The sequence below is a fragment of the Eutrema salsugineum genome, unplaced genomic scaffold (assembly GCF_000478725.1).
Source record: "Eutrema salsugineum unplaced genomic scaffold, Eutsalg1_0 scaffold_5, whole genome shotgun sequence".
NCBI lineage: Eukaryota > Viridiplantae > Streptophyta > Magnoliopsida > Brassicales > Brassicaceae > Eutrema > Eutrema salsugineum.
The window spans coordinates 13,075,002-13,096,745 of NW_006256612.1; the positions used below are offsets into that span (position 1 = coordinate 13,075,002).

At 38.1% G+C, this 21,744-nt stretch overlaps 5 protein-coding genes across 13 annotated transcripts; 4 read left to right on the top strand and 1 right to left on the bottom strand.

Annotated features, from left to right (window-relative positions):
* The first annotated feature begins 801 nt into the window (after window positions 1-801).
* On the top strand, window positions 802-2,930 carry LOC18994067 (alpha carbonic anhydrase 5). The gene is made up of 7 exons (XM_006417670.2): window positions 802-945; window positions 1,187-1,404; window positions 1,500-1,612; window positions 1,905-2,007; window positions 2,125-2,292; window positions 2,500-2,553; window positions 2,712-2,930. Exons 1-7 carry the CDS (start codon window positions 858-860, stop codon window positions 2,790-2,792), a joined length of 825 nt encoding a protein of 274 aa, XP_006417733.1. The 5' UTR covers window positions 802-857; the 3' UTR covers window positions 2,793-2,930.
* Window positions 2,931-3,273: 343 nt separating this feature from the next.
* On the top strand, window positions 3,274-12,552 carry LOC18994068 (helicase protein MOM1). Of its 4 annotated transcripts, none has more exons than XM_024152056.1 (16): window positions 3,274-3,550; window positions 3,818-4,774; window positions 4,925-5,003; window positions 5,134-5,373; window positions 5,773-5,946; window positions 6,244-7,126; window positions 7,207-7,451; window positions 8,024-8,128; window positions 8,400-9,821; window positions 9,889-10,332; window positions 10,477-10,632; window positions 10,718-10,882; window positions 11,035-11,203; window positions 11,284-11,495; window positions 11,580-11,793; window positions 11,875-12,552. In XM_024152056.1, exons 2-16 carry the CDS (start codon window positions 3,837-3,839, stop codon window positions 12,315-12,317), a joined length of 5,889 nt encoding a protein of 1,962 aa, XP_024007824.1. In that variant the 5' UTR covers window positions 3,274-3,550; window positions 3,818-3,836; the 3' UTR covers window positions 12,318-12,552. The 4 variants fall into 4 exon arrangements, with proteins under 4 accessions (XP_024007824.1, XP_024007826.1, XP_024007827.1 ...); XM_024152058.1 differs by having other exon boundaries at window positions 9,928-10,332; window positions 11,875-12,317; XM_024152059.1 differs by having other exon boundaries at window positions 9,952-10,332; window positions 11,875-12,317.
* A 583-nt stretch (window positions 12,553-13,135) lies between these two features.
* On the top strand, window positions 13,136-15,631 carry LOC112084129. The gene is made up of 2 exons (XM_024153128.1): window positions 13,136-13,412; window positions 13,626-15,631. The coding sequence occupies exons 1-2, from the start codon at window positions 13,224-13,226 to the stop codon at window positions 15,360-15,362; spliced, it is 1,926 nt and encodes a 641-aa protein (XP_024008896.1). The 5' UTR covers window positions 13,136-13,223; the 3' UTR covers window positions 15,363-15,631.
* Window positions 15,632-15,996: 365 nt separating this feature from the next.
* Window positions 15,997-19,426, top strand: LOC18994069. Of its 4 annotated transcripts, none has more exons than XM_006417673.2 (15): window positions 15,997-16,143; window positions 16,673-16,726; window positions 16,820-16,931; window positions 17,021-17,131; window positions 17,279-17,383; window positions 17,494-17,577; window positions 17,692-17,807; window positions 17,913-18,014; window positions 18,085-18,198; window positions 18,283-18,339; window positions 18,434-18,500; window positions 18,649-18,702; window positions 18,813-18,887; window positions 18,983-19,018; window positions 19,117-19,426. In XM_006417673.2, exons 2-15 carry the CDS (start codon window positions 16,707-16,709, stop codon window positions 19,210-19,212), a joined length of 1,149 nt encoding a protein of 382 aa, XP_006417736.1. In that variant the 5' UTR covers window positions 15,997-16,143; window positions 16,673-16,706; the 3' UTR covers window positions 19,213-19,426. The 4 variants fall into 4 exon arrangements, with proteins under 4 accessions (XP_006417736.1, XP_024008684.1, XP_006417735.1 ...); XM_024152916.1 differs by having other exon boundaries at window positions 16,004-16,143; window positions 16,646-16,726; XM_006417672.2 differs by having other exon boundaries at window positions 16,014-16,143; window positions 16,590-16,726.
* A 24-nt stretch (window positions 19,427-19,450) lies between these two features.
* LOC18994070 (cyclin-dependent protein kinase inhibitor SMR16) lies at window positions 19,451-20,650 on the bottom strand. Of its 3 annotated transcripts, XM_024152918.1 has the most exons (3): window positions 20,582-20,649; window positions 20,359-20,409; window positions 19,451-19,961 (listed from the first exon to the last, which is right to left on the bottom strand). In XM_024152918.1, the coding sequence occupies exon 3, from the start codon at window positions 19,946-19,948 to the stop codon at window positions 19,598-19,600; it is 351 nt and encodes a 116-aa protein (XP_024008686.1). In that variant the 5' UTR covers window positions 19,949-19,961; window positions 20,359-20,409; window positions 20,582-20,649; the 3' UTR covers window positions 19,451-19,597. The 3 variants fall into 3 exon arrangements, 2 of the variants coding, with proteins under 2 accessions (XP_024008686.1, XP_006417737.2); XR_002898051.1 differs by lacking the exon at window positions 20,359-20,409 and having other exon boundaries at window positions 20,582-20,650; XM_006417674.2 differs by lacking the exon at window positions 20,582-20,649 and having other exon boundaries at window positions 20,359-20,498.
* Between the last annotated feature and the right edge of the window lie 1,094 nt (window positions 20,651-21,744).

A 21,744-nucleotide genomic window follows, 5' to 3' on the forward strand; every position in this document is an offset into this window, starting at 1 on the left:
TTAATAGATTTATAATAATTATTTTTCGAAGTTTGATATTTTTACAAAAAGGAACTATTCCGAAATGTCAAAGCCAGGTGGTATGAGAGTGAAACAGAGTACTCACGGTTTGAAATCGGATCGTAGTTTCACTTTGAAATTATAGAATGTTTTTGTTTTATTACTTTAGCAGTCTCTGTTTATGTTGATTTGTTCCCCTCACAATTTATGTTTACGAAGTAATTGATGGATCAAAACTTCAAATTAGAATCTTCACAACTGTTACTTACCTTACGAGGCTAATTGTCTAATTAACTAGATTTAGTGTTATTAGGGTATTTCGTATCTATCTAAAGTTTAAAAATATAGACAATTTTTCTTTTTTTGATAAGAAGTAGAATTTAAAGTTATATAATTCATTAACACACGTTAGAATCTAGTAAATCTTTGACACTACAACCCAGTGAATTATATAACTACTGTATATATCAATCTGTCTTGAGAATCACTCAACTTATTGGATGAATCACACCAAGATAGTATCTCGGAATTAATTGTTGCTAATGTTTTTTTCTTTTTTTGGGTAACCGATGTAATTTGTGCTACTGTTACACACAAAGATCTCCTTCCCTCTTATAGAATTAGATAGTTTTATAAAATGATTACCATAAAAAAGAAACATAAAGAAAACTAGTTAAAATTAAAGGAAACTAGAAACAAATTAAGGCACGAAAGATTTGTTTTCTTGACTGAGAGAAATAAAATAGCTTAAATACAATTGTCTGATCATCATATCCTTGAAGTTTTTCCATAAGAATTTAGCTCAACCAAAAATTTTAACCTTCTTTCATTTCTCCCCGTAAACTTAGCATACGAAAATGAAGATATCATCAATTGGATGCTTATTTTTCTTTATCTTCGTCTCGATTACCAGTGTTTCGACTCAACCAGGTCATGGAGAAGTTGGTAAGCTATAATATTGTTCTTAATCATCTTTAAACGTTTATCAGTATTGCTTACGTTGAAAAGTTTTTGTATTGAAAACAAGAAGAAACCGACTTTAGATTAAAAAGATTCTAGCCCACCAAATTTTGGATTAAAAATCCAAAGAAGGGTCTCGTATATTAAGCCCAAAGCGACTTGTAAACTAAAATAAAAGACTAATATAGGCACATCGTTTTTATTCGTACACAAACAAAAAATATAGAGGACGAAACAGAATTTAGCTATGAGAAGAACGGAGAGAAGGGGCCAGAGAATTGGGGAACACTAAAGCCAGAATGGGAAATGTGTGGAAACGGCAAAATGCAGTCTCCGATTGATCTTACGGCCAAAAGAGTCTTAATTGATCATAATCTTGGATCTCTTCGTAGCCACTACTTACCTTACAATGCCACCATCAAGAACCGAGGCCATGATATCATGGTAAATCAACTATTACCTTTTCCACTATAGTATTTTTCATTTTTAAGTCGTATTTACAATTTATAATTTTTTTCTTCTTCTTGTTAACATGGCAGTTGAAATTTGAAGGAGGAAATGCAGGTTTAGGTATAGTGATTAATGGTACTGCATATCAACTTCAACAGATTCATTGGCACACCCCTTCCGAACACACGATTGGTGGCAGAAGGTATCTCTACTCTTATACATTTATTTTTGTTCTAGCATGCATATTTAATAGTGTCAAAATTGATATCTTACTGTTAAACGTTTATTCAAGACTAAGAAATCAGAGAATTTATATAAATACACCATTTCCACGTCCGTCTAAAGCGAAGAATTTAAATAACTGTAAATTTTAGGAATACAGTTTTATGATGTTTTTTCATATCCAACATCCGATATTGCTTTTGCAACAAAATAAAATTTATGGAGGGCTTATTCGATTCTAATAGCATGCAATGATTGAATAATGCTCATAGGTTTGTTCTCGAGGAACATGTGGTTCATGAGAGCAAAGATGGACGCATCGCTGTTGTGGCTTTCCTTTACAAATTAGGAAGACCTGACTCTTTTCTCCTTTCGGTATTGCAATTTCAACCTTCCTATATCTTATCTTTTAAATCAACCATTGACTTTATAAAATTACTGTACTTTTTTAAAATATTAATATGAATTCAATATTTTGTTTTTATTGATTAGTTGGAAAGTCAATTGAAGAGGATAACTGATACACATGAGTCCGAGGAATATATCAGAATGGTTGATCCAATAAGAGTCAATTTTGAATCAAGACTCTACTATAGATATTTAGGATCACTTACAACTCCTCCGTGTTCTGAAAATGTTATCTGGTCTATTTCCAAAGAGGTAAATTACTAGTTTATTTTATTTTTCGTCCTTAAATAATCGCTGGTAATCTATATATTATATTTTAATATTAATTTAGTTTTTGTATTCTCTATGCGTTTGTTTATTTGGATTTTGTTAACCAGCTCTTGTTCCTATCCATAATGGTTGGATATTGTAATGCCTCATTTATATAAATCTCCTTTCTCGATTTGGTTTTACTTGCAGATGAGGACTGTGACAATAAAACAATTGGAGTTGCTTCGCGTGGCTGTACACGATGTGAGTGTCTCTAATTTTCTGTTTTAATTTCGTAATTCTAATCTTACTTAGCTAGTATTAGAAAGTGCGATGTGATGTAACGGAGATGCAATTTAATTTATAAGAAAGTATAGTGATAAAGTCTAATACATAATTCTTTGTTTCTTTCATTGCTGCAGCAATCAAATACAAATGCTAGACCGCTTCAGCGTATAAACGAGCGTCTGGTGAAACTTTACACACCAACATGGCATGTTTAACCATCTAAAGCGTTGCTAACTAAAATAGAGTTACTATTTAAGTTTGAATATAGTTATTTTTCATGTTTTATCTTTAGTTTATCTTTTGAAAACTAAAGGCGAACACTAATAAATATTTGTTATCAATCAATTTTAAATAGCAAGATAGAAATTAATTAAACATATCATTTAAATGGACTGACTCTATATATATAATACAAGGATGCCATCTCCGTTTGATTGTAGTTCTTGTTCTTCCTATCAATCTTAAATGTTGAACATCCTTTTGATTGGATTACGGGCCGTTGAACCTCTCGATTGCATGAGCCGCTTTTGCGTTGCTCAATATACGGTTTATGTTGCTAATATATGGTTTATGTTGTTAATATATGGTTTATGTTAACCAATCACCGCATATAGTGATGATGAAAGGAATGTGTAATTCTATAAGTTATGTATTCATATGAAACCTCGAAACAAAATTACACTTCTCTCACAAATTACGAAGCCTTAAAGCGAGAAGAGAGTGTCGTCGCGGGCTTAATTCTGCGTAATTGCAAAACCCAAATCTCGTCGTCTCTTTCCTACTCAACAGTTGCACAGGTTGTTTTTATAGTATCTCCGCTCCGTTTTCCGGAAATCCAAACACCGTGGCGATTGCATGACCCCGAAAAAGCGATTCATCGACGATTTGTACTGGAAATCTTAATTCACAGATTTTACCGATCTCGAAGGAAGTTCGTGAAGCGATAGCTTCTGCTCATTCCTCTCTCGTGTAGGTACGCTTCGTTCCTTTTTTTTAGGTAATTTTTTTTCTTCCTTGGATCGGTAAATTGAGGGTTTCTGGCCTCGGGCGAACGGTGTAGGTTTTTTGTAAGAGTATCGCATCTACTTTTGGAAAGGAATTTAGGCGTCTGTTAGATGTAGTGTCGTATAGGAAGGTTAATCAGAAAATTTTATCGCCGCATTTGTAGGCTTTTTGTCTGATAGTCTTCCTCGGTGATCAAAATTTGGCCTTGAATTGTCTTTGTCTCTATTCTGTTAAGTGTGATTTCATCAGAGAAGATGAAGAAAGTTGAAAAGCATGGTTCAACGGGAAGGATGTGCACCAGATCTCTAGCGTCTGCCTTAACAGAACAAGAAACCTCTGGGTTGAGGAGGTCAAGCCGGGGAATACCGCCGCCTACTAAGCTAATAGCTCCAACTTCTTCTACCCGAAGGTCCGAGAGACTGGCTTCCTCACCTACTTCAGCTACAGGAAAGCTTGGTAGAATGGAGAAGAAAAAAACAGCAAGTCCTTTGCAAAGGTCCGATAAGGGAAAGAATGTATCCTCGGAGAATTCCAAAGGATCAGATAAGTCTGGCAGGAATGCAGACACTTCATCGGATATGGGGAAGAGCAGGGATACAATGATAAATAATATAGAAGAGTCGAGTAATAAGATCAAGAAATTTGAGCCGAAGATGTCAGGCCGAAGTTACAGGGCTTTGACTAGAGGGCTTCTCAAGGTTGAAGTTAGAGCTTCTTCAAAAGACGAGGAACCATTAGTGCTTGGTTGTTCCCGCCGCGTGCCTGCAGAAAATGATGATGCTAGAGACGCTAACAGTTCTCTACTTGCGAATTTAGAATCTAAAAAGCTGACAGTTGGCGAAACTAGTTTACTGAAAGGCACTGATTTCCCTGTGAAATTAATCAGGGACACTGAAAAGATGGTGCTTGATGCATCCCCCATGGTTGAAGCTGGGGATAACAGTGTTATAGGTTCACCATCTGAGAATTCAGAAAGAAAAAAGCTTCTTGACAGTAAAACTAGCTTAGAAGCCAACATAGAATTGTCTTTGAAAAGAAAAAGGGACACTGCTGGAATTGTGCTGGATGCAAATGGTGTAGTTGCTAAAGCAGATGACCGCGTTATGAGTCCTCATGGGGTCCTTCTATCTCCATCAGGGTGCAAAAATAATAATCAACCTGAAAGGTGCAGCACATGTGATAAACGGCAAAAGTAAGAATTCTTGACTGTTGTCTGTCTTTTGAAACGATCTGGCAATTGCTTTCTAGAGATGAATAATGAACAGATAAATTTGATTTTAGGTTATTTATTTTAATAATATATGTTCTGGGTTGTAATTTTAGTTGTACAAAATTTCTGAAGGGTCAACGATGATTCTGAAAATCTGAATGTTTGCTCCTGTATTGCCCAGCCAGTTCAAGAATCTGATCACGTGGCACAGGTTGGTTTCTGATTGCTTTACTTTGGACACCCGTTAAACAGTGGTTTTTTTTATAGTTAAATTTACTTATCCAGTTACCTTTTACTTGTAAATTGCAAATTTCTGTTCTGCTTTGCATTTGGATATGAAGGAATCTGGACCCGCGACACGCAGAGACTATAGGGAGAACAGGCAAAATATGCAACAAGATAAATCATATGATCCCAAAATGTCATCGATGTACCCAGAGTATTGGGTTCCAGTGCAGCTATCAGATGTACAGCTGGAGCAATACTGTCGGACTCTATTCTCCAAATCTTTATCTCTTTCTTCGCTGTCGAAGAGTGATCTTGTTGGAGCTCTCGAAGAAACTCTCTCTTCTGTAAGGAAAGTAAGTTTATTTGATAACAAATTTTATTCTTCAATGCTCTTATGCCTTAAAATCCCAGTTAGGAATGGCAATAAGATAGAAGAAAGCAATATATAAACAGATAAGGTGGTCATTGCATTACTGCAGAAAAAAAGTAGTATGTGTTCCGTGCTCCTAAGAGGTTTTCACATAGGTGTTATGCCTTTCGATTTTAATGTTTGTTACGGAAAGGTTTTGGTCTATTTGTTTTATGCTTTTCCGAAACACTTATTAGAACTTGAAGTGCAAATAAGACAGTTTAGGACTGCTTAGATATCTGACTACTGTCCATCAGCATCACGTTTTCTCAAAGCCTCATTCTGCATTTTAATGTGTGGAGATATTAAAGACCTTCTTTGCGTGTTGCAATTTTGTTGACAGACCTGTGACCACCCATATGTTATAGATTCATCTTTGATACCACTGCTCGCCAAGAATCGGGAGTTGCATGAATTCCAGGATGTAGAAGTCAAAGCAAGCGGAAAACTTCACCTACTTGATGCGATGCTTACTCAGATAAAAAGAAACGGTTTAAAAGCAGTTGTCTGCTACCAGGTGCATTTTCCGTACTTATGAATGAGGATTTCCCTGTTTATCATAAATACGTCACATACTGCATTTTTAATATATATAGACTGGCATATACTTTTGATATTGGAATTCTTTCTTGTGTTGAAATCTGAGTGGGACGAAGTATCTTTTTGAACATGTGATCATGAATTGTCAAGTAGCCTTCAGTAATCAGCTGGCATGATGAGATGTGCGGAACTGAAATGTTTCTTCTCTTCGTCCTTTCTTTGTCGATATTTATGCCTTCTGTATTTTTGAATTACTTTTTTTTTTTGTCAACAGGCAACAAAAAGCCCTGAGGGGCTTTTGCTTGCTAATATTCTCGAAGATTTTGTGAGTCGAAGATTTGGTCAAAATTCTTATGAGCACTGGGTCTGTCTCTCAAAGAAGAACGCTATAAACATTTTCAACAAGGAGAGTCAATGTTTTATTCTGCTGTTGGAAACACGTGCCTGCAGTCAAAGCATTAAACTCTTACGGGCTGATGCTTTTATTCTTTTTCGAAGCAGCTTGAATCCATCGCATGATGTTAAGCTCTTAGAGAAGATAAAGATTGAGTCACATTCTGAAAGAACTAAAATATTCCGGTTGTACTCAGTATGTACAGTTGAAGAAAAAACCCTGGTTTTGGCTAGACGAAATAAGCCTCTAGAGAACCTAAACCGTCCTCTCACACATGCACTGCTCATGTGGGGGGCTTCATATCTATTTGATAAGCTGGATCACTTTCATGGCAGTGAAACCCGAGATTCTGGAGTTCCATTTGAACAATCTATTATGGACGGCGTGATTCATGAAGTCTCGTCCATACTTTCTTCTAATATTGGAGAAGAAAATGAAGTCAAGCTGTGTCTACTTTTGGAAGCCAAGCATGCTCAGGGAACTTACCGCACTGATTCTACTCTATTTGGTGAAGATCATATCAAGTTGTCTAATGAAGATAGTCCAAATATATTTTGGACAAAGCTGTTGGGGGAAAAGAAGCCTATGTGGAAATACTGTTCCGATACTCCTCAAAGGAATCGAAAAAGAGTACGGTATCTTCAAGGATCTGAAGAGACTGCCAAAATTGGCAATGACAGAAATATAAAGAAGAGAATGAAGGCTTCGGACGATGTCATAGTAGATAACGATCAAAGAAAAGCCTCTGGGAAGGAGCACATGGGTAATATAGTCACTTCTTGCTCCTGTACCTCTAAAGTTCATTGAATTTTGCAATTACTTTGCTGACCATCTTTCCTACAGAGGCTTTGGAGTCACCAAAAGTCACAATACTCGAGTCATCATGTAGATCTGCCTCTGGTACTAATGATACATTGAATGGAAATGATGGTATTGGGTTGTATTCTATGGGGGGTCATATCTCTGGAATCCCAGAAGATATGTTTGCTGGCATTAATTGGAGACAAATTACGCACGAATCACAGAAGAGTCTCCATGATGTTATAAAGCCGGAGATGGCAAAACTTTGCCAAGTGTTGCATCTTTCAGTAAGTGGCATTTTTCACCTCCGCAACTTATTTTAGCTTTTGCGTATGCAGATTGTATTTGGAATTGTTACCTCATTTCATGTTACAGCCAAAAGGAGATTTTTAATGTTCAACTAGTATATTGTTTCCGTCAAAGCCAATTTTATTTTCTCATATCTGGCGTTAAAAATGGAGAAACTGCTGCACAAAACACTAGTTAGTTGTGTGCCTCATGTCCTTCATTGGTTTCTGAAGCAAAGAAAGACTTTGTCTCCTTTTGCATGATATATTCATGGGAAATATTTAACCTTAGGCCTCTGTACCTGGCGAATGAAAGACGTGTTACAGCCCTGGGTATTGTATGTCAAAAGTTTATATGTTGCTGTTGGTATAGAAACTGATTTACTGAATGATGCTATTAGTTTTGTGTATGCAGTGCCTACTCTTTTAGGGAGTCTTATATCTTCATATATTGGTTAATAGATGTTTCCACTGCCGCGTCCATTCTGAATACTTCTGTGAATTGTTCATCGTCTATCAAAGTTACACTAAAAGGTTTATGGAATTGGTTGACATATCATTTCTTTTTTCAGGAAGATTCGACAAGCATGGTTGAAAAATTTCTTGAATATGTTATTGAACACCACCGTATCTACGATGAGCCAGCCACCACATTGCAGGCCTTCCAGATAGCATTGGTATGACTGCAATCACTTCAGTAGTTTATGCATTGTTTCCTTCATTAACTGCCAATTTTTGTGTATTTCTGTGGCATCACTGCCTTTGTGGGAATGGATTACAAGTTTTTCCCACTTGTAGGATAAAAATTTCCATTGATTGCTCGAGTTATGCTTGCTACTAATGTCTAATAAAACCCATGCTTTTTAGGCCACAGAGTAAGCCCTTTGCTTGCTGCATAATATATGAATAGTTCACATACTGAATACATTCTTAATAATGCACTTTCAGAGTTGGATTGCAGCCTCGTTCGTAAAGGAAAAGGTTAACCGCGAAGAATCTCTGGTCCGCGCAAAATCGGAATTAGCTTTCAATTGCTCTAGAGAAGAGGTCGATTATATATATCCGTTTTTGTGCTGCATGAAGAGTCTGTTCCTGGAGCGCACACGAGGTTTGCAATTGGATTGCTTTGGTACTAATTCTAAACAACCAATGGTTAGTACGAAACAAGTGAATCAATGTCTCTCAGTAGCTACAGTGCGTCAGGAAAAAAATTATACAAAATCGATGCGTAGCTCAGACGGTGAAGAATGCATGACTGAGAAGAGAGATAGCCATTATATCTCAGTAGCAAAAGATATCGAAAAGGCTATTAGCTACATCAAAAAAAAATGCAATAAGAAACTGCAAAAGCTTGTAAAAATTCATGAAGAAAAAAAGGTGGAGCTGGTGAATATGAATGCAGTCAAGAAGCAGAAACTTGAAGGTGATAAAAAGGTTGAAGCATCATATATTCGTATTACCTATTCAGGGACTCAGAGCTTAGAGGACGCTCTCAAACGGCTGGGTTATGAGTTTGATATAAAGTTTGATGAACTCAAAAGTGAGATGGATGGATGCCTTGAAAGTCTAGAGCAAATGCACGAGGCTGCAAAGAAGAAGTTGGCTGAGGATGAAGCCTGTTGGGTTAGGCGGATAGAGAACTGGGCACAAGCTGAGTTAATAAATTGTGCTCCCATTCAAAGTGGCAACAAGCATTTTAGTGGAATATGCTCATCAAACACTTCCAAAAACGCTCGTGATGTACAAACTTGCAATGATGCCAGTGGTGAAGCTACTTACTCTGATACGAATTGCATGGCTTCCAAGGGAAACCAAGTGCCAGAAGCAGAAAATACATCAAGAACCATGTCGGGTGGCAGCACTCAACAAGTTGATGAAATGGTCGCTTCAAGCAATGGCAAGGCGATGGATGTCTCAAGCTTGTCTCATGAACAGCCTACAAACAATCTGGCTACAATGAGCCAGCCCAATGAGCACGCTTCTATCACTGCGCCTGAGAATTTGATTTCTGCTGGCTGTCAAGAGGAATTTGAGGCCTTGAACGTGCAGTTGCCAGAATACCAGATTTGTGACAGAATGATATCAGCGACACCAGATGAAGATGTTCCCTCAAGGTTGCCAGATATATCCCAGTCATTTGCAAATCCTGCAAAGTCTGTCTCTCTCGAGATTTCTTTGGATAGAGAGGAGGCTTTGGTTTCAATAGAACATAATATAACAAGTCATGCGGGCTCTGATGATGAAAACGTTTTGGACCAGCAGAATGAGGAAGCTTGTTCTCTTGATAAGGAGATTCCTGACGAGCTGGGATTGCCTATTCCACCCCCTGCGTCTGTGGTAGAGACTAGGGGTTCTGATGAATCTGATCAGGTACTTACTGGCCCTGTAAAATACTCGATCATTTGTTTTTAATTTTTATAATGCTCATTCTGGACAGGATATATGTCCTATGCCTTCTTCACTGGCTGGAAAGCAGTCTGACCCATCAGCAAAAATTCAGGGCCAGAATATGGAAGCACCGGTTGAGCCTCAGCCAGGTGAATCTCCTATGCCTTCTTCACCGGTTCGAAGGCATCCTGACCTAGCAGCAAACATTCAGGGCCAAAATAAGGAAGCTGCAATTGAGCCTCAGCTAGGTAGATCTCCTATGCCTTCTTCACCGGCTGGAAAGCAACCTGGCCCAGCAGCAAACATTCAAGGCCAAAATATTGAAGCAGCAATTGAGCCTCAGTCAGCTGGATCTCCTATGCCGTCTTCACCGACTGGAAAGCAACCTGGCCCAGCAGCAAATATTCAGGGCAAAAATATTGAAGCAACAATTGACCCTCAGCCAGCTGGATCAGATACAGTATTGTCTGGTGGTTTTGCTGCACTAGAGCAGGTTCCTATTGAAGACTTTATTATGCTGGTTTAATGTTTTCAATCTGTGTAATGTTCATTCTGATTTGCCCATGTGGAGAAATGAGCAGGGAAGTTTGGTTACTGATCAGGTCTTTTTTTTGTTTTAATTTGACTCTTTGGACAGGGTGATCAAGGTTCATGTCCTTTGCTATCTTCTCCGGCTGGAAATCAGCATATCTCAAGCGCAAACATTGAGGGCCAAAATATCAACACACCAGCCGAGCCCCACATAGCTGGTACTGGTTCAGTAGAGATTGGTGATTCCGCATTATCAGATCAGGTACTTATCACCTCAACTAATTACTTTCTCTGTTGTTGTTACTAAGTCTTACAACTTTATAATGCTCGTTTTGGATTTCCTGCAGGAAAGAATAGGTGCTCAGGATGCATGGTCTATGCCATCTCCCTTGGTTGGAACTCAGGCTGACATAGCAGCAAACACTGAGGGCCAAAATATTACAACAATGGCTCAGCTTCACACAGCTGGATCAGATGCAGTAGAAACTAGTAGTTGTGCTGTATCAGATCAGGTACCTGCCTCTGATTAAAGACTTTCAGTTTTGTTGGTTAAGGGTTCTCGTCCTTTCAAATGTTCGTTATCAATTTACTGTAAGAAACAGAGCAGAGAGTGGGTAGTGATCAGATGTTGTTTTTTGCTTGTGACTCTGATTTTTCTGGACAGGGTGCTCAGGATGCATCTCCTCTGCCGCCTGGTAACCACCCTGATGCAGTCGTTAATATTGAGGGACTAAATAACACAACAGTGGCTGAGCCTCACACAACTGGATCAGATGCATGTGAAATGGAAATAGCAGAACCTTGTCCCCAAGTAGAACAGTCAACCTTTGCAAGTCAGTAACTGCCCTTGTGCATTCAAGTATAACGTAGGCGTTTGCCAAACAGCTGACAGTCTGATATGCCGTTTGCACAGATAACATTATGCAGCTTGTCCATGAAGGTGGCGTGGAGCCTTCGGCAGGTGTAACAGCTCCTGTTCCAGCACTTCTTAACAATGGTACTGGACAAAGGGCCGTTCAACCTGTTCCTCAAATACCTTTCCCTATGTTCAGTGACCCATTTCAGCATGAGCTGGAGAAGCTGCGGAGAGAATCAGAAAATTCAAAGAAGGCCTATGAGGAAAATGTTAGCTGTCCTCAATACCCAGTTACCTCTAGTTTTGGTTTCTTTTTTCGCGCTGTTAATTGACTCTTAATTGCTTGTGAGCAGAAATCAATCTTGAAAGCTGAACTCGAGAGGAAGATGGCTGAAGTACAAGCAGAGTATCAAAGAAAGTTTCATGAGGTAGAAGCCGAGCATACCGCTAGAACGAGGAATATAGAGACGAGGAAGAATCTTGTTATAATGAACAAACTGTTGGCGAGTGCGTTCTTGTCCAAATGTAATAGCAGGAGCGCATCTCATCCCTCAGCAGCTCCAAGGGGTAAGCGTCTGAATAATAGAGCATGATATCGGTTCTAGATGTAAGGTCAAGAAAGTCATAATAACACTTTTTTTTCTGCAGGTAGAATTCAGCAGCTAGCACAGAGAGCAGCACAAGTGAGCGCACTGAGGAATTATACTGCCCCGGCTCCGGCTTTGCCTCAGGCATCTTCTTTTCCTTCTTCAGTTTCTCGCCCGTCAGGCCTTATTCTGAATTCCGCGAACTGTCCAATGCCTCAGCTAAGACATCCCCTCATCTCCAACACAACTCCATCTTCATCAGTTTCTCCGGCAACTAATCCAGCTATCAATGCAAGACTACGTTCTCCCGCACTGCATGTAAACTCATATAGACCATCCTCTTCGATTCCCATCCCCACAGCTACTCCAACCTTGTCGCCGCTTCCTCATGCTTTAACATATTCAACTACGTTAAATCAGCAGCAGCAGCAAGAACAACAACATAACTTGGGCAGTGGGTTGCAGAGCAGCACTGATTTGGTCTGTCTCTCAGACGACGAGTAATCTAATCTGATGGTTAGCGTATATTAACTGATTTAGAGTAGTATAATCTAATCATGTGTATAAAAGTAGGTTCACCTATAAATATTGATCGAGTATGTTTTGGATGCGACTTTTGGAGTAACATATCCAGTGAGTCAGTGACCGTTATGGTCATCTTGAAATGTGAAGTTCTACTGTCATGTATTACAATGCTGGATCACAACACAAATGAGATTAATGATTAACTTTGTAGGCAGAAAATATTTGGTTACAAGGCTTAGAATTCTATTTCTGAAAAACTAGTCAACTTTTTCTTTTGGTTAATTGATAAATAATAGGGGATTCGCGGACGTGGAATATAATATCAAACACCAGCAATAGAAAAACAGTAATAATCAGAAAATACAAAATCTTAGAAAAATATTAAATCATACTAGATTTTAGAGATTTGAGTTAAAAACATCAAACCAAATTGTTTAAATTCGGTTAGATATTTATTTATGTTTATAAATATTTATTTTTAATAATAAAGTCATAAAAAATATATTTTCGACAGACGAAGCAGATAAAAATATAGTTAATTATTTTTAAAAAAGGGTTCATCCATCTCATCCAAGCCTTCTCCAATAGAAAAAGGTAAACTAAAAGTCGGAAAAGAGAAAAAGAAGTTAAAAACAGAAAAAAAATCAAAAAGAAAGAAAATATCTGCATAAAAGGAAACGTAGTTAAAAAATATTAGTAATACATAAATAGACCATTGACGTATACAACTATATGAATTGAACAATTCGCTTTTTCTTCTTAAAACCGCTTCTTCTTCTTCTTCTTTTTCTTTCTTGTAGTCTGATATATCGTGATCAACTTTATCCTTCTTCTCCATCCAAATTCCCATTGGTTTTCTTTTTTTCCTACTCTTTACCCCGAATAATGGTGAACCCAAACATCTGGCGAGAAGCAAAATCGGATTTGGAGTCGAACGAAGGTCTCAAAACCCTAGACCCTTCATCTGCTTCTTCCACCGATGCCACAAGATCATCCGTTGACGCGACCCAACCCGATTCTTCTTCCCCTCGCCCTCGGTCTACTTCTTCCTCTCAAGGCCTCGCTTCTTCTAAGGTTCTATCTTTCACCCCCTACTCTGTATCTGTATGATCCGAATAATCTTCTTATGTGGGTGTTGCAAAAATAACAAATTTGATGTAATTTTAGTGTTTTGCTAGTTGTTTTCCATCGATCGCCCCAATTAGCGTTAGGGTTAAAGATATAATCGGTGGTCTTGTTTTTGTTAAAGGTTGTGTGATAGAGACTGGTTTCGTTTAAAATTTGCAGAGTCGATGCGCGATTTGCTTGGATGAGATTAGAGAGAAAGACGGAAAGGCGATATTTACTGCAGAGTGCACCCACTCCTTCCATTTCGATTGTATAACCTCCAACGTGAAACACGGAAACCGAATTTGCCCTATATGTAGAACTCACTGGAAACAAGTCCCTTTGTGTGTTGATGATCCTGTCCCTACTTTTCCGGCTCAAGTGGGTTTTGAAGATGATGAGTTTTTACCTCACGGAGAGACGACCCTAATCCAGAGTGATGATGGTTCTTCAGGAACATCTCATCCTCATCAAGCCCTCGAGATCAAACTGCTCCCACAAGTCTCTGCAGTCAAGAAATCGGTCACTCGTGGTGATTTTGCTGTTCTGGTTCATCTCAAGGCGGAGGGTGTGAGTGATGATAGGCCCACTCGTGCTCCTTTGGATCTCATTACGGTTCTTGATGTGAGTGGTAGCATGGAAGGCATGAAAATGGAGCTTATGAAAAACGCCATGGGTTTTGTGATTCAGAATCTTGGTGAGAAAGATAGGCTCTCTGTGATTGCCTTCTCCTCCACGGCTCGCCGGCTATTCCCTCTTAGACTGATGTCTGAGACGGGCAAGCAATTGGCTATCCAGGCTGTTAACTCCTTGGTCGCTGGAGGTGGGACTAACATTGCAGAGGGGCTAAGGATTGGTGCTAGAGTGATTGAAGGTAGGCGATGGAAGAACCCTGTTTCAGGGATGATGCTTTTGTCAGATGGGCAGGACAACTTCATTCTTGCTCATTCTGGGCTCCGTCTACGAACAGATTACGAGTCTTTGCTTCCTAGCTCTAGCCGGATTCCAATACATACCTTCGGGTTTGGCTCAGATCACGATGCTGAGCTAATGCACACAATTTCACAAGTCTCTAGTGGCACCTTCTCATTCATCGAAACAGAGACTGTGATTCAGGATGCTTTTGCACAATGCATTGGAGGGCTTCTCAGCGTTGTGATTCTTGAACAAGTTGTTGAAATCGAATGCATTCATGAGCAGGGCCTGAAAATTTCCTCCATAAAAGCAGGAAGCTACAGAAATCGGATATCATCTGATGCAAGAACCGCGACAATCGATGTCGGGGACATGTACGCAGAAGAAGAAAGGGACTTCCTCGTGATTCTTGAAATTCCGTGCTGGGAGAACGGGTCTGCTGAATCTGAATCCATGTCGTTGTTGAAGGTCCGATGCGTCTACAAAGATCCTGTTAGAAGAGAGATAGTCCGTGTGGAATCAGGAGAGCTAAGCATTCAAAGGCCAAACGAGCTTACGGGAGAAGAAGTGGTGTCCATAGAAGTTGACAGGCAACTAAACAGGTTCCGTATTTCACAAGCTATTTCAGAGGCTAGGGTTTTAGCCGACGGAGGTGAGCTCAGTGCAGCAATTGAGCTTCTCGGAAACCGTGAGAGAGAATTGTCGGAAACTGTGTCTGCTCGGTCCAGTGATAGGCTTTGTCAATCACTATCCTCCGAGCTGAGTGGGTTGCAAGAAAGAATGGCGAGCAGGAGGACGTACCAGAGATCAGGTCGAGCTTACGCCTTCTCGAGCATGAGTTCGCATTCAGCTCAAAGGGCAACGGCTCGTGGTCCGGTAGCAGCGGGATGTAGCATGCCCCAGGCTTATCAGACCTCTTCAATGGCTCGTATGGTAAGTCGGTCTCAGCAACTGGGGCCTAAAAGCTCTAACCCGTCCCCTGCTCGTGGAGACGGAACCTGAATATAACAGAAAGACTAATAAAATGGGTTTCGATGATTGCTTATTTGCTTGCTTTATATGGTTTGGTTAGTGTGAAGAGAGAAATTGAGTTGGTTTGTCTGATTCAGGAACATGGTTTCACTGCTTTTCTTTTAAACTGCTGGTTTTCCGTTTATGATTTATTGCTGAACTTTTTAATATCTTTTTAGGTTTTATTGTGGTCTCGACTCGTATAATGGAACATGTACAACCATCTTTTTGTTGGGACCTTGGATAATATTTTTTTTAAAATGGAATGATTCTCTAAAGCAAAATATAAACTATTTTCCCAGCATACAAAACGATAATTACTTGCGACGAAAAAGAAAAAATTAATAATTACTTTCGACCAAAAAGAACCGATAGTTACAAGAAAATTTAGTTAGATTATAGTTTGTTGTCGAAAAAAACAAAAATATAGTTGGGGATTATATAGTTTAGATCTGATTGACCCCCTAACGAAATTCAAATACCACTAAAACGGGACCCAATTAAACACCAAAAATGCAAAAATCAAGAAAGGAAGCCACGTATGCACTGATTTAGGTAAGCTTTTCACAAAATTAAAATGGCGTGGGTCTTGCAAAAATATTTTTGGTTAAATTTACATTAGAAAAAAAAAACAAACATCAGAAAAAAAAAAAACAAACAAACAATCGGCTCGTTTTCTCCTGAGTTCTCCTCAGTGCTTCACTAACTGAATCTCGAGATCAGAGAAGCGGCTCAGAACCCTAATCTACAGGTTGGGTTCTGTCAAAACTCCGTAAGTACCGTCGCATTTTCCTTTAGTTTTTTTTTTCAATTTTATTTTTGGTCCTTTGTTTCGCGACTATTACTTTGGGATTAATCTCTCTGGTGCCGGATTTTGATATTGTCTTTATGTCTTATGTATGGTTGTTTAGATTTTGATCTAACCTTGTTTAAAGTAATTTGAATCTGTAGTAGGATCATACGTGTCGACTACATGTTTTCTATTCTGCTGCAATTATAGTTGTCGGTTTCAACTATTTTCAAATCACTGTACATTTTGTTCAGCTTGTATGCTCTGAGTTATCATCTGTGTTGTTTGCTAGGAATTCGTCATACACCGTATGAGCAATTCAATTTTAAGATACTGGACGGTTAAGCTTTCGTACATCAGTTAGGTCAATGAAAATTGTTATAAATTCCTGATTTCTTTCGTCTCTATTTCTGGTTTCTACTTTTCAGCATGGTTATTTGATTGAATGAAAGAACATTTCGTTACAACTCTTGTGTTCTTCAAGTCTTTTATTAAAGGATTCGATTTTTAGTATTCGCTGTGGATTTGAAGATTTTTGCAATCCGATGGGGACGATGCACCGGAGGTACATTTCCTTCCGGTTTGATTTAACAACAAACGAGTTCTGAATTGCTTTCAGTTTGAAAATAAAAATTACTTATTGTTAAATATTTTGCAGCGGTGCTCCCAGAAGGACAAATGAAAATGCAAAGCTGATCATAACGACAATCGTGGGAATGGTGTTTGGTTTTTTTATCGGTATCACATTACCATCAGTTTCTTTTATTAAGGTACAGTTGAGGTGGGGGTTCATAGGTTTGTCTTTCTTTTTTTATGTCTTTTTTTTTCACTGAGGTTGATCTATTTTTGTATCATGCAGATTAACTTACCCTCAGGCCTTATATCATCTCTTGATGTAGCCATGTCAGATAGGAAATTATTTTCTGGTGGCAGATCGCCTGAAGATTTTGGTTCAAGAGAGTCTCCTAAGGTATATATTTCCTGAAGCTTCTCTGTAATTTCAATGCTAACTCCATAGTCTATACTGGAGAGAAAGAAAACAGAAATTCACGTTGTAGTATACTACTTTTGTTTTTTATGCTAATCAAGTGTATCATCTCTGTTTCTATGTTCCCAGATATATGTTCCAACCAACCCGCATGGTGCAGAACTACTCCCTCCAGGAATTATTGTGGCAGAAACAGATTTTTACTTGCGCAGATTATGGGGTGAACCCAGTGAAGTAAGTTCTACAATCTTACCGATGTATCAAGTTTGATGGAAACATATACGATTGGCATAGTCTATCAGTATAGTGCTTGGAGATTTATAATGGAAGCATAACCTCTGCAGGATTTGAAGAAGAAACCAAAATATCTAGTGACTTTTACAGTTGGGTTTGAGCAGAAGAACAATATTAATGCAGCTGTTAAGAAGGTTTTGCAATTGCTTAATTCCCCCCTTCATTTTTTTTTTTTTTTGAGTATTATACGGTTCTTTGTTTGGATACTATTAACACTAAGGCTTGTGGTTTCATCATCATTGCTTCAGTTTTCTGAAGATTTCCAAATTTTGCTATTTCACTATGATGGTCGGACGACTGAGTGGGATCAGTTTGAGTGGTCAAAAAACGCAATACATATCAGTGCAAGAAAGCAAACAAAATGGTAAGAAATCTGAGGGAGGTCAGCACAATATACTCCATTCTTCGAACAGTGGTGAAAATTTGTTTGATAAAAATCCTCAGCTTGTCTCTGTTCATCTTTTGTCAGGTGGTATGCAAAGAGATTTTTGCATCCTGATATTGTCTCAGCTTATGAGTATATATTTATATGGGATGAAGATCTTGGAGTCGAGCACTTCAATGCAGAAAGGTTAACTACTTGTCCGGAATCGTAGTTGTAGATGATGATTATCTTTAAATTTTGTATTGTTATTTTGCAGGTATATTGAGTTAGTTAAGAAGCATGGTTTGGAGATTTCTCAACCAGGGTTAGAGCCAAACAACGGACTTACATGGGAAATGACAAAGAGGAGAGGTGACCGAGATGTCCACAAGTAGGAGCGCTCTTTATCTCTCTCTTTCTCTCTTTTACTTTCTTTGAATTCAACCTGTCCCTAAGTTTTTTGAGTGGTGAACAGAGAAACTCAAGAAAAACCTGGATGGTGTAGTGATCCACATTTACCTCCATGTGCTGCGTAAGACTCTGTGCACTGTTTCTCTCTCTTTGCCTAGCCTACTGGAGAATGCGTATATCATTTTCGGGTAACTGGTTAATTCCCCTACCTGCAGGTTTGTTGAGATTATGGCACCTGTATTTTCGAGAGAAGCATGGCGATGTGTATGGCATATGATTCAGGTATTTTTTATATAAAAGACCTTTGAGCAGCATTTTGCCCTTATATTTACAGTCTGTAGGCAAGTATTCAGATGACTAAAAGATGTCACATTGATAGTCTTCCAAACCATCAGTTGGTGCTTTAAAACAAATCTTGTTTATGGTGCAGAATGATCTTGTTCATGGATGGGGTCTTGATTTTGCTCTGAGACGATGTGTTGAGGTTAGTCATTGCCCTCTGTTTCCTCGGTAAAGTCCTTTTGAAGCATTGTTTTATGTCATGGACACTCCTTGTTATATATCCATATGTATGAATTCTCTTTCATTGTGCAGCCTGCTCACGAGAAGATTGGTGTAGTAGATTCACAATGGATCATCCATCAAGTGATTCCTTCTTTGGGAAGTCAGGTGATGTTCCTTTTTTTTTTGTATTATCACTGAGAAACGAAGAGTTTTTGCTCTTTATCCGAATGATCTATTGACTCATAACTGTAATTTGACAGGGTGAGTCGGAGCAGGGAAAATCTCCATGGCAAGGGGTAATAAACCACACATTATTATACTGACTCATAAAAACCTTCTCTATCATCTGGAAAAACTCACTGTGTGTGTGTGCGTGTGTTTTTCCCGGTTTCAGGTGAGAGAGAGATGCAGAAACGAATGGACGATGTTCCAGAACCGTGTGGCAGAAGCTGATAAAAAGTATATGGAACAACACAAGCAAAAAGAATAACCGAGGTCATCATCAAATCATCTTCGTGCTTTGTCTCTGTAAATGAAGCTTTTTTTCGTTTCCATGACCAAATGAGTGTGAAGAGAGAGATATCTGTAGTTCCCTCCTTAGTTTAAAACCTCTCAGATATATCTGCGTTGTTTATCTTTTGTAATAATATCTGTTCTTATCCCTGATCTTTACAACTCTAGTGATATGATATTTTTCTTGATTAGATGCAATATCTTAAGAAGACATTTCCACCATTGATAACAATCCAACTTACACCATACACATGAACACAATTAGAACACAGTTTTTTTTTTTCTTTGTTCGAACACAACTACCACATAACAAGACTAAAGCTAACTCCAATGTTAGATATAAATCAAATTAAGAAGCAACCTCAGAAGAGTTTTCTTTGGAATCCTGGATCAATGCTTCTCGATAACCTGGTAAGCTTCATTGGAGCTCCAGGGCAATGATCAGACAGAGGTGTGTGAGAACCATTACCAGACTCCTCTATTTGAAGACAGAGAACAATACTAAAGAGGTTCTGATACAAAGACTCGAAGATTTCTTCATCTGAACAAGGACTCAGAGAATCAATCCGCATCTGATCATTGTAGTGATCACAGAGTGGAGACAATGCAATGATTCCACTGTCTCCATTACAGATAGGAGTCATGGGTTCCACAAGAGAAGTTGTTCCTTCAATGGAGCTTTCCAAAACTTCACATTGATATTCATAGTCCATATTGTTATATTACCTGGACAAAACAGTAAAAGCGTAGTCATACATAACAGCCACTACAGATTTTCTTTTCACTAGCTAGTAGCTAGCCAGATAATTAATTTCCATCAAAATCTTTTATGTAACTGCAATTGAATTACTTCTATCATATGCATAACATGGCCATTATCACCTAGCAAATCTGTCAAAACGTCAGTAAACGGTGATCAAAACTCCGTTGTAAAAGTTCATCGCAAAGTTGTTAGTCTTTGTATAATCATAGACGTCTATTTCTGATATAATATATATGTATAAAAGGATATGGATGATATCTCAAAAGAATAAATCAAAATATGCAAAAACTCATATGACTTTCGTTACTGCGTTAATTCCGAGAAAGAAAATACTATTCCGCGTAACGGTTTGGAGATTACCATTTATTAGGAGCAAATCACGATATGAGAAAGCAAGTGTCGTATAGTGCTCTGCGAGTCAACAATGACAACAAATGCATATCCTCAAGCTTTATATGGAAAAAATCTAATCTAAATGACAAATTTGTGCGTCAAATTAGATAATCCAAACTTGTTGAAGTGATAGCATTTCTCAGTGAGGATACTTCGAAGAAGATTTAAAGAAGGGGGAGATAATCCATACCTTTGACTCATGAGGTCTGTAACTTTTTGTTTATCTTTTCTGACAGCAGCTTTTTGTTTTAACTTATGCGCCTTTTTTTTAGGGATTTTAATATTTATAATCTTGAGAAAAGGAGAAGTGCAGATACAAAAGGTAACTCGCTCTCGGCCCATTCAATCGCCAAGCCCAATTTTATTAATATCTCAAATCCTCTTTGATAGTTGAAACCATGCATGGAATTAGCACAGGTTCAGCGTTAAATTTCTTTTTATCAATTAAGCGATTTTGATTAATTTATATGCTTTACGATCTATTTCTAGAAAAATATTTTCCCCAAACTATCGTTTTATGTTTTATTTTTCATATCGTTTTGGGATATTCCAATTCCAAATGGCAACAATTACTAATCTTTTGGGTCAAAGGCGATAATTACTGATTTATAAATAAATCTAGCATAATAGTTAATATATTAATTGGTTTGCTTTATAACCTGTCAGGCAATTTTTAATCTCTACAGGAAATTTTTGGTATTTTAATTAAACACTTATGTGTACAATTATATCTTCTCTATTATTAAAATAGATATGACTAAAAGAGACAACATGACATATATTTTTATAGTATAGATCAAAAGAAACATTAACATATCATCAGTTCATCACACAACTACTAAAACGGTGGCAAGAACTGAAAGAAAACGACATGCATCCATCATCAGGGTCAGACATATGAACCCACAACATTTTTATAGACAAGCCTAAGGGTCGGAATGTTGGGCTGGCGATTTTCCTGCTGATATAAGCGTAATTAATTAATTAATTTTGGTCCAAAAAAGCGTAATTAACCCGTCCCTAAAACACATTCATCAAGCTAACGTCATCTGCTTCATGAGAATTACCAACCGCTTTTCTTTCTGTCCCAGTGTCACATGCATGCAGGGCGTGTTTATTATGTTGACTGTTTTTTTTTTTTTTCTAAAGAATTTCTTTCTAACTAATGGAACAGATAATCATCGACAAAATTTAAGTAAATAGTAGTTGTCTTTGTGATCGTTTGGGTCATTTCTTATGTCTTCTGGTTTTGGTAGAACTATTATTACTCTCGGATTTTAGCGTTTTTATTAATTGAATAGGATGTTACCTCAATTTATCGAACTTAATTAATACTCCTTATTCATTCAATGT

Excerpts from the sequence above, each read along its gene's own strand:
- LOC18994068 (XM_024152056.1), top strand. The coding sequence starts at position 3,837 with ATGAAGAAAGTTGAAAAGCATGGTTCAACGGGAAGGATGTGCACCAGA. Across the intron at positions 4,775-4,924 it reads ACATGTGATAAACGGCAAAA|GGTCAACGATGATTCTGAAA; the intron begins GTAAGAATTCTT and ends AAATTTCTGAAG. Across the intron at positions 7,452-8,023 it reads GCCAAGTGTTGCATCTTTCA|GAAGATTCGACAAGCATGGT; the intron begins GTAAGTGGCATT and ends TTCTTTTTTCAG.
- LOC18994067 (XM_006417670.2), top strand. The coding sequence starts at position 858 with ATGAAGATATCATCAATTGGATGCTTATTTTTCTTTATCTTCGTCTCG. Across the intron at positions 1,613-1,904 it reads CACACGATTGGTGGCAGAAG|GTTTGTTCTCGAGGAACATG; the intron begins GTATCTCTACTC and ends TAATGCTCATAG. Across the intron at positions 2,293-2,499 it reads TCTGGTCTATTTCCAAAGAG|ATGAGGACTGTGACAATAAA; the intron begins GTAAATTACTAG and ends TTTTACTTGCAG.
- LOC112084129 (XM_024153128.1), top strand. The coding sequence starts at position 13,224 with ATGGTGAACCCAAACATCTGGCGAGAAGCAAAATCGGATTTGGAGTCG. Across the intron at positions 13,413-13,625 it reads AAGGCCTCGCTTCTTCTAAG|AGTCGATGCGCGATTTGCTT; the intron begins GTTCTATCTTTC and ends TAAAATTTGCAG.
- LOC18994070 (XM_024152918.1), bottom strand. The coding sequence starts at position 19,948 with ATGGACTATGAATATCAATGTGAAGTTTTGGAAAGCTCCATTGAAGGA.
- LOC18994069 (XM_006417673.2), top strand. The coding sequence starts at position 16,707 with ATGGGGACGATGCACCGGAG. Across the intron at positions 16,727-16,819 it reads ATGGGGACGATGCACCGGAG|CGGTGCTCCCAGAAGGACAA; the intron begins GTACATTTCCTT and ends AATATTTTGCAG. Across the intron at positions 18,888-18,982 it reads TTCCTTCTTTGGGAAGTCAG|GGTGAGTCGGAGCAGGGAAA; the intron begins GTGATGTTCCTT and ends GTAATTTGACAG.